The 9,686-nt window shown below is 52.9% G+C and overlaps 1 protein-coding gene across 10 annotated transcripts in view; it reads right to left on the bottom strand.

Moving 5' to 3' along the window:
• The window catches only part of LOC133470957 (zinc fingers and homeoboxes protein 1-like), a 31,465-nt gene that overhangs the window by 20,177 nt on the left and 1,602 nt on the right, over positions 1-9,686 (bottom strand). For 7 of the 10 annotated variants that reach the window (XM_061759953.1, XM_061759954.1, XM_061759955.1 and 4 more), the window contains exons 2-6: positions 7,499-8,143; positions 7,298-7,424; positions 5,122-6,195; positions 4,908-5,033; positions 3,989-4,266 (exon numbers count right to left, since the gene is read on the bottom strand). In XM_061759953.1, the coding sequence (XP_061615937.1) occupies positions 3,989-4,266; positions 4,908-5,033; positions 5,122-6,195; positions 7,298-7,424; positions 7,499-8,143 (2,250 nt within the window). Of the gene's footprint in view, positions 1-3,951; positions 4,267-4,907; positions 5,034-5,121; positions 6,196-7,297; positions 7,425-7,498; positions 8,144-9,686 lie in introns of all 10 variants that reach the window. The other 3 variants (XR_009786089.1, XM_061759960.1, XM_061759962.1) reach the window with 1 other exon arrangement.

The following is a 9,686-nucleotide window of genomic DNA, read 5'->3' as shown; positions in this document are numbered from 1 at the left end:
GGTGGGGAGGGAACGGAATCAGCGGTTTATAGCCTTCGCTTCCATCCATTCAAAAAACAAATCACCGGTGCCGTGTGAAGTTACTTTACGTGCCAAATTGCTGAATTCCGCTGGGTACCCTTCAAAATAAAAGGCGACAAGCTTAAAACGTCAAGTCAAGTTAAAACTTGCACATATAAACCATTTGACGTGATGTAACGGTCTCAAATAACCATTTTAACAATGCTGTATTTAACTTTTAGCCGAAACATTAATTAATGTAGAGCAGATTGACTTACCTTGTGTATGAAATATATATAAATAAAATTGCTTTGCTTAATGAATATGAAGTCAACTGAGTTAGTTCCACACACATTTCCTTTTAGTTCATAGGTTTGATATCGATACTGATTATAAAGAGCCCCGAGTCAGATGTTCATTTTACTCTATGCTCCGCGTTGCTAAGAAAATGGATGTTCATCATTTGGACACCCTTTATTTAAACCATGCAAACATTTTTGACCCAGCCCCCTAAAATAATCGGAATCGAGAATCGTTTGGAACCGCAATTGAAATCGCTCAAATTCAAACGATGCCCAACCCTAGTAACCCATAAGATTACAAATTCACCGCTCTGCGCCATTCTCTGATTGGTTCAGCTAAATAGTCTGTTTACAACCTCCGATTGGTCGAGCTGAATACGCGCACTGGGGAGGGCGATGTCTAATGTGATTGAAAATTCATTTTCAAAAAACTCGACTTTGTGAGGTTCAGTCAAGAAGACACAGACGGGCAGGAGGAAAGAACGAGAGGTCTCTGCATGTCTGTATTTTATTGTATTCTCTGTATTTTATGTCAAGTACCATCATTTCTCATGTATAATGCACATTTTTTCACCCAGAAAATTGTCAAAAGTCAATAGTGCGCATTATACATGGGTATAGGGGGAAATGGAAAAAAACTTTCACATTTTATAAATGTATGCCGCCATCTAGAGGTTATGAAAAGCTGTACACTTTCCTTCCAATACGCTATCGCCACCTAGAGGTTAGGAGAAAGGTGTACACTTTCATTCCAGTATGCCCCCGCCACCAAGAGGTTAAGAAAAAGGTGTAGCCTACACTTTCATTCCAATAGTAGGACTGCATATATGTACAGTTGTGCTCATAGGTTTACATAGCCTGGCACAATGTATGAAATATTGTATTTTTAAATACAACAACCATCATTCATTTCTTTATGGTTATGTTTTGTTTAATCATAATGCTTGACAGTTGAATTTGAATCCCATTCAAATAATAGGAAATGTGTTTCACCTGGCCCTTCATGTTTTGTACTTGTACACAGCTTACAAATTCTGCCCGGGTAATCAAACATGACCACAGCTGTGTGTTTTCTCTTTGACTAAATAAAAGCAGGGCTGTGAATTTCAAAATAAGAGCAAGTCAATGAAAAGTATTACGTGCTCAAATAAAGTGCTTAACTTCGGAATGATTCTTTGAAAAAACCAATCTAACAAAATAGATAATACTTAATATTTTGATCATATGGGTAGAAGCAAAATCATGCATTGTAAAAATGCATTATAGTTTTGAGGTCAACTTTGGGGGTGCGTATTATACACAAGAAATGACTGTAGTTATGTTTTGGTCATGTTATTAGATAAATATTGATTGTGAACTGCCATATCGTAATGTATACACCGCAACCAACCTCTGTAGAGGTTTGGACATATTTGGATGTGAAGTTTTGGAAGACGAAGGTAAGTGTGTTTCTGGCTCACGGTGTTCATCCTCTAAGACCACGCGGTCATGTCAGATTTCCGTCAATGATTTGGGACGTGACGGTGTCATTAAGAGGCGGATTAGATCCCTGAAGCTCGCCGCCCGCCACTGAAGAACAATAAGAAATGAGATTTGACACTTTGAAGCGCGCTGCTCGCTGTCTTGAGAGCCAATGTGAACCCTGGACCTAAATCAGCGCGGCCGTGTGCTTGTGGGTCGAGCCAGGCGTACTATCCCATGTACACACAAATGCGGTACGTCCGTATTTTGATGACAATGGGCCTGTGGCTAAAAAGCCAAGTGTGGGGAGTCCCTGTTGCCCAAATGTGCAGTCCAGGAAAGGGACTTTCCTTGGCAGCAGCCTCAAAAGACAAACAAAAATCCACAATTCTCACCCGTTTCCTCTATTATTGATCCAGCTAACAATCCGCTTTTTACGTGACAATCGCGCCATTTTGTCTCTGGGTTAGTAAAATAGTATGGCAGAGTTGTGCGGAGGCTCAAAACATTTTGCCGTAAGGATAACGGGGTGGCGGTTTTTCCGTCACAGGTGTGCACGGCGACCTGAAGGTCAGTGACCTTTTGGAAACTGGCAGCTGGAATATTATTGGGTTAGGGTCAGCAGTTTGACACACACTCCTGAAAGAACAAATTTGTTCAAATGACCTTTAATTGTATGGAATTCTGAATCATTAATGTGGAGACACAAATTGTTCATCGTTTCTCACAACGTTTGGCAAGGTAGGAAAAAGAGGAATATCGCTGGACAGGAATCTCTGCAAGTGTATTCCAATATTCCTAGGAAATCACAATGTTCTATCTGGTTTTAGAACCGGCCCGCAGGCTGACACCCTAAAGATGACGAACACCAGTACCGTGTAGACTGTTGGACTGTCAGTCACTTGCGACTTTGTAAAAAAAACATCTGACATCTTTATTTGTTTTTTTAAAATTGCAAGGTTAAGAGAAGTGGTCGAAGCCAAAGGAGGAGAATAAATCAATCGGGAAGAGCGGAAAGAAAAATGGAATTGGAAGCTGATGCAGGACTCGTCTCAAGCGCTTTTTGTTGTGCTGGAAAACAGTCGAGTCCGGGACCCGCACGACGGCTATATCACCGAGATATTCTCGCGTTCCGGCGACGTGCTCTCTGCGGCTACCGCGGGGGAGGAAAACCACAACGGAGGTAACGCCGTCCCTTCAAGACCCGGTAAAGGGACCCCCCCAAAATATCGATTGGGCACACCGGACGGAGGGAGCGGTGCTGTGAGCAAGTCTGCCAAATCAGCCGCAGGACCGTGCGGGCGTGACCTCCGATCTTCCGCTGTCGGTGGCGCACGCGCTTGTGGCTCTTCGCGGACGCTCCCCGTGTCTATTCGGCGGCCGACTTTCTTTGAAACCCGAGTGAGGCGGCGCCCTCGCACCGGTGAGCTCCTAATCTACCGCTATCTTTCCCTGAAGCGCCGCCGTCTCGCGCCGTGAGCCAAAGGACACCAATTGGATTTGCGGGCGGGAGGCCGACTGCAAGCTGCGGTGGTAAAAGGGGGCCCATTTCTCATCGAACGCCCACCGAAGGCGCTCGGCGCTTCTAGAGCGGGCGAGGTGCCGACTCGTCAGATGCCGAAGGTTTAGCCACGCCCCCAAAATCCCGACACCTGAGACGGTGGAAGTTTAATTCACGACTGACCTTCAAACATGTTTGATATATTTAGAAACAAAACGTCTTCAAGTGGAAATCGACACTAGAGAAAACATTTCCATATAAAAAAGTGATTCACCGAAGACGAGTCGCACAAAAAAGCGCTTTTCCCAAATTGTCGTGTCGATAAAGTTGTCAGCGATGTTTGCGGCAGCGGCGGCCATCGGGATCTCCGTCAGAACTTGGCAAAAGTAAAAGGTCAACCCCAATTTCCGGACACGTTGGCGCGAGTGGACTTCCTTTCACTTTTCACAATAAAAGCCCAGAAAGTTGGCAACGGGTGACGTCTCCGAGAATCAGCTCAGAGAAATATTTGTGATGCTCTTGGTACAAAGTGGACCGAAGGGAGAAAGAAAAGGCCGATCAAAAACCGTTTCCGCCACAATAAAAGCTTGAACGTGGGGCCGCCGCGTCCCGAACGTTCTTCCCAAAACCAACGACACGCGTGCCGAACCCGTCACGACTGTGCCGCGGCCGCGTCCTGCATCTTACTTTGGAAAACAGGAAGCGGCACTGAGCGGTCGCTCACGTTTGGCACTCCGATTGGCTCCCGCGAGGAGACGGTTCCTGGATCATTTCCTCGTCGGCGTCCCGGCGGAGGTCTTTTGCCTCCGCGCCCCCTTCGCTGGCCGCCTCCTCTTCCCGCTCTTCGCCTTCCCGTCGGTGGTCGCGCAGGCGCTCCTTCCCCTCGTCGGCCGGGCGCCGCTCGCTCGTGTCCGACTTGGACGCCGAGTGGTCCGGGCGGGCCTCGCTCCCGACTCGCCGCTGGAGGAAGTAGGTCCCCGGGAAGGCCTTCGCGCTCTTGGCCTGCCCACACACAAACGCGGATCTCTTCCAACATGTACAAGATGGAGGATCTCACAAGAGCGAGTAGAGCCCTGCTGACATTTGGATCTTGTCACGGGAACGCCGAAGAAATTCAGCTCGGACAAACGGCAAGCGTGTAACGCCGAACGCCAAACGATTCCGTTTCCAAACCGCGGACCTGAAGCAAAATATCGGCAGACGGGAGAACCGCGGCACGGTACGCAAACGTTTCCTTCATCCATTTTGTGGCAGCGACCGACTGGGCGAATCTGAGACCTCGGGTATCATTTCGTGCCACGTCGTATGCAAATATGTGTCGGAAGGACAAATTGTAAACGCTACAATTGAAGAATTCCTCCACATATCTCCTGGAGCGCTTTGTTTGGGGCGCTACTTCTGACGAGCGTCGGTTAAAAATAGGGAAGTGGGCCAAACGAGCGCGACTTTTCAAACGGCGTCCCTTGCCCCGACATCTCCACTTAAAGTGCGCAAATGGAGCGGCACAATCGGCCAAGTGCCCTTCCTTTCTTCAGGTCGCCCCGCGCAATGCTCGACGAACGGCCGAGGGCTGCCGTGCACGACCTGCACGACCTGCACGCAAATGCGCAAGTAGCGTTGAACCTTTGTGTGTCTTTACAGACCTCGCCGGGCGCGTGCATGTCCGGTTTTCCGGCGCACGCCCGCCGCGTCCTCCTGGACCAACCCCGGAAACGCTTCCTGGGCTTCTTGGGCATCCTGGCGGGTCCGTCCAGCGAGGTCTCGTCCACCTGCGGAGCACAAACAGGGTGGGTGGGTGGGCGGGCGGGCGGGTGCGCGGCGGAGCCGTCTGGCGCTCGCGTGAGGCAATCTCCTGACCTTGCCGCTGTGGTAGAGGTCAAACCACTTGAGGTTGCTGTTCTTGGCGGCGTATCGCGTGTCCCCGAACCAGTTGACCACGTAGTTGCGAGGCAGACCGCAGTCCTCCGCCATCTTGTCGTACTCTTCGGCCGTGGGCCACCGCGAGCGCAAAAAAGCTTTCTTTAGGATGTCGAGCTGCGCCGGAGTTTTCTTCAGCACTCTGCGACCCGTGGGGGGCGGCGAGGCAGGGGAGGGGGGCGCGGCCCCCTTGCGCCTGTCGCTGAACCAGGCATTCACTTCGCGCCGCGTCAGCTTGGTCTGCGCCCGCAAGCGCGTCAGCTCGTCGTCGGACGGCATGTCGCATTTGCGGAAGCTGGACTCCAGGATGGCGAGCTGCCCCGAAGTCTTCTCCTTGAACTTCTGGGGCGTGAAATCCGGGAAGGCGTGGCGGAATTTGGCGCGGCGTTCCCGGGAGGCGGGGGCCGAGGTCGGCGAGAAGTCGCCCGCGTCATCGCTGGAGTCGATGACGATGGCGGCTGCGGAGGAAGCGGGGTCGTCGCGGGCGTCGTCTTTGTCGGCTCGGCCGCTGTCGTGGTGCACGTCCCTGGAGTTCCTCTGGTTGTAGCGTGTGTCGCTGAACCATTTCTTGATCGCGCGCTTGGAGAGCCCCGTCACTTGCATGAGGCGGGAGATCTCGGCGTCGGTGGCGAACTGACGCCGGCCGTAGCTGGCCTTCAGCTCGGCCAGCTGCTCTTTGGACTTTTTGGGTTTGGAGGCGGAGTCCAAAGCGGCGGACGAAGATGACGTTTCCGCGCGGGACTCGGCGGAGGCTTCCGCGGCTTTCCGTAGGTTCCCGGGGACGCCGGCGACGGTCAGCGCAACGGGGGCCGCCACGGGAACATTGGCGACCGCCGCCCCGCCGCCGACCTGCGCCAAGACGAGGCCCGGCTGGCCGACGATCTGACACGTCTGGAAGATGGAGTGCACGCCGTTGGCGGCCATGTTGGCGGGGATGACGGTGATCGTCTGAGGGACGCTTTGACGGAGCGTCTGGACGGTTCCGTTGGACCTCTTCCTGCGCGCGTCCTCCACCTGCCGTGAAAAGTGCATCAGATCACATCTCTAACTGGCCATGACACCTGCCAACCCTGAGCCGGTTTTCTTCTGCCAAAGAAGACGGAAACGCATTCTCCAAAAAATGGATCAAACGAATTCCCCTTGGAAACAAAACCAAACAAACAGTACGGTGGACTTTATGCTCCCAAAATGTACCCTTCCAGTGGAACCCACCCATCCATTCTCTGAACCTGAACCTGTACAACTAGGGTTGCGGGTATGCCGGAGTCAATCCCAGCCGACTGCGGGCGAGAGGCGGGTACACCTCCGATCTGGTCGCCAGCCAACGGCGGACAGTGGAACCTCGGCTCACATCAACTATGGCCCGGGTTCGTGAAAAATCTCGGTCCGGATGTGTAAACGTCACACACGGCAGCCGTCTAACCCGTTTGGCTCCGAAGCTGAACTGAAGCGCGCCAGTGGTAGTCTCGTTAGAAAGCCAGAATGCCTTCTGGCTAACTAACGCTACCATCTATCCTTTGGTTCGAGTTGATGTCGGCTCGTCGTGCCCGGAGAGGCGCCAAAGCGGGCCTCTACGCCGGCGCCGTCCTCGCGCCTCACTCTCTGGACACGACCAGCCGACTTCCGCTGATATTCCAAACGGGGAAGCGGCAAAGGCAGCCCGTGTGGAGGAAGGAGGGACTGATTTGAAGAAAAAGGACTGTTAGTGGAGACGAATGAGAGAACTCGCCGGTGATCGCTTGGGTTGCGATCTATCAACCCGATCCACAGGAGCGTTGCAAATGTTCTCAATTGCCTCACTTCAATGCAAAAGGGTCGGACATTACTCACTGATTCGCTAACACTGTGTCATGTCCTACGATAGCGTTTCCACGTATTCCCATATTGTGCTGTATTTATTTAGAAATTCAAAAACAATGTCAACGTAACTTGATTGTGGGGCAGGCAGGAACGCATTCATTCGCTCTCCATTCATCTCAATGGAAAACATGGCTTTGGTTCGCGAACGTTTGGGAACCAATTCGGTTTGCGAACCGAGTTTCCGGTGTACTTTGTTTCTCAACAACTGCAAGATATCGGTGATCGGATCCAGAAGGTCGTGACGGCGCATACCGACCTCCTCCGGCGTCCAGCTGACGCCGTGTTTCAGCCTCTGGGCGGAGAACCACACTTTGACGTTCTCCTCGCTGAACTTGGTCTGCGACGCCAGCGCCACAATCTCCGACGGGGACGGATAGGGAAACCTGCGCACGGGTCAATGGGTCAGAACGCTGGAATCGGACCGCCGGGCTGAAGTGCGTCCCGGCCCCCTCCCTACCTGTTGTAGGCGCCCAGCAGAAGGACGTTGTTGTCCATGGCGGCGTTGTAGGCCGGGATGCTGCTGATGGGGATAAGGAGCTGACTCTGATTCTGCTTCTGCAACGCCGACAGAACCTGGGCCAGGGTGCCGGCCGGGAGGGCGCCGGCCGGGAGGGCGCCTTTGATTTGCAGCACGTTGTGGCCGTTGACCGCGAAACTCTGCGGCCCCGCCTGGATTTGAAGCGGCGCAGACACGGGGCCCGGCGGAGGGGGGGCGGTCACAAGGGCCGGAGGGGCAGGTGACAGAGCGGGCGGATCTTCGTACTCGTCCTCGCTCTCCACCTTGATGACATGTTCCGCGAGCGTTTTGTGCGAGGCGGTGAACTTCTTGGGCTCCGCCCGGCTCCTCATGATGGGCATCTTGCTGAGGGCGATCCCTTTACGCCCCTCGCTCCCGCCATCCTCCGTCTTACGAGGGGCCGCGTCTTTACGCCGGGTGTCGTACTCCGCCCCGCTGTCCCCCGTCTCGCCCGAGCGGTCATCAGAGGCCGGGTCGTCGAGGGTCCGCCGGTCGTCCGTCTGGGAGCTCCGTCGCGCCACTGTGTGTGTGAACTTGTCCTGGCCCGGGCGACGCCGTGCGTTGTGCTTCGCGAGCATGTCGTAGCTGCGGGTGGTAGAACGAGAGAGAGAGAGAGAGAGAGAGACTGCACGTGAAAGCGTGACGACAAACCCGCCCAACGAACCAAATACAAATGCAGCCACTAATTGAGCCGGCCTCAAAGCGCCGTGTCTCGTATGTCGCTCATGTGCTCCGTGGCTAACGTACGAAGCGGGAGCTCGGAAGCCCGGACCGGCAGAACTGGCAACGAGCGTGGATTAGAGGAGCATTTCGTGACATTTCCACGCTAACGGAATGTGCGTAGGGGGCCTGCCTGCGGGCTAACAAAATCCCTTTTTTCTTTGCCGTACATGGATCTGTTCCGATTGACTTCAAAGTTAGCAGGCTGACTCGAAATTTCGGCTCGAGATAGATGGCGGTGGTGCTTTTCCCAGCTTTTCTTTTTGTGCTCCAGGCATCAAAACACACTTTGTGCTGAAATGGAGACCTAATGTGCTTTTGCCTGTTGATTACAGATGTACGTTTTTCTTGTTCTTTGTTTTTAAAAGGAAACCCTTTTAAGAGAGGACTTGTGTGTTGACAAATCACTTTGTATTTCTGTCTTTGGGGAATACATTTCTCCACGTTTATGCATTCTTGTCCTTCCGTAGGATCCAAATATTCATTGACGACACCGGCGGGGAAGAGTTTTTTCATGGAAAGCAAAACGTACTTGCAAAATCACCAAAATTGTCAAGCGAAAACGGGCCGACTCGTTCGACGGGCGCTTGCCAATTCACAGAGGTTGGCGGGTTCAAATCTGGGCTCCGGCCTTGCTGTGTGGCCTTTGCTTTGCTTTGTTCTTCCCTTCCCTGCGTGGGTTTTCCCCGGGTACTCTGGTCCCCCCCACCCACATTCCAAAAACATGCACGCTAGCTTCATTGAAAACCCAAAATTGTCCTTCGGCACACTTGCGACCTGTCAGGAGAATAAGCAGGAAAGAAAATGAAATGACCGACTGGTCAGAGCGTCAGCCTCGCAGTTCTGAGGACCGGGGTTCGATCCCCGGCCCCGCCTGTGTGGAGTTGGCATGTTCTCCCCGTGCCTGCGTGGCTTTTCTCCGGGCACTCCGCTTTCCTCCCACATCCCAAAAACATGCGTGGAAGGTTGATCGAAGACTCTAAATTGCCCGTAGGTGTGAATGTGTGTGTGCCAATGGTTGTTTGTTTCTATGTGCCCTGCGATTGGCCGGCGACCTGTTCAGGGTGTGCCCCCCGCCTTCCTGCCCGATGACGGCTGGGAAAGGCACCAGCACCGCGACCCTTGTGAGGAGAAGCGGCTCAGAAAATGGATGGATGGGTGGGTCACTGTCGCAAAGCGTGTGGACCTTTGCCCCGAGAAATCCCTTGCACCGCAGCCCCCCGAATTTCAATTGAAGATCCCTGATCTGGGAGGTCCGCAAGTTGAAGTGGCCCTTCCGAGCAGACTCGGGTATCAGTCCTCATATTCCCCATCTGTGCTATGAAGAGAACCTTTTGCGATGCTACATTGTCAGAATGTAAATATGCCATTTTGACATTGATACTTTGGTACATTCTAGCGTGTGTAC

The sequence above is a fragment of the Phyllopteryx taeniolatus genome, chromosome 21 (genome assembly GCF_024500385.1).
Source record: "Phyllopteryx taeniolatus isolate TA_2022b chromosome 21, UOR_Ptae_1.2, whole genome shotgun sequence".
Classification (NCBI taxonomy): Eukaryota; Metazoa; Chordata; class Actinopteri; order Syngnathiformes; family Syngnathidae; genus Phyllopteryx; species Phyllopteryx taeniolatus.
The sequence above is the reverse complement of the archived record's forward strand: the minus strand, read 5'-3'. Positions and strand labels throughout refer to the sequence as shown.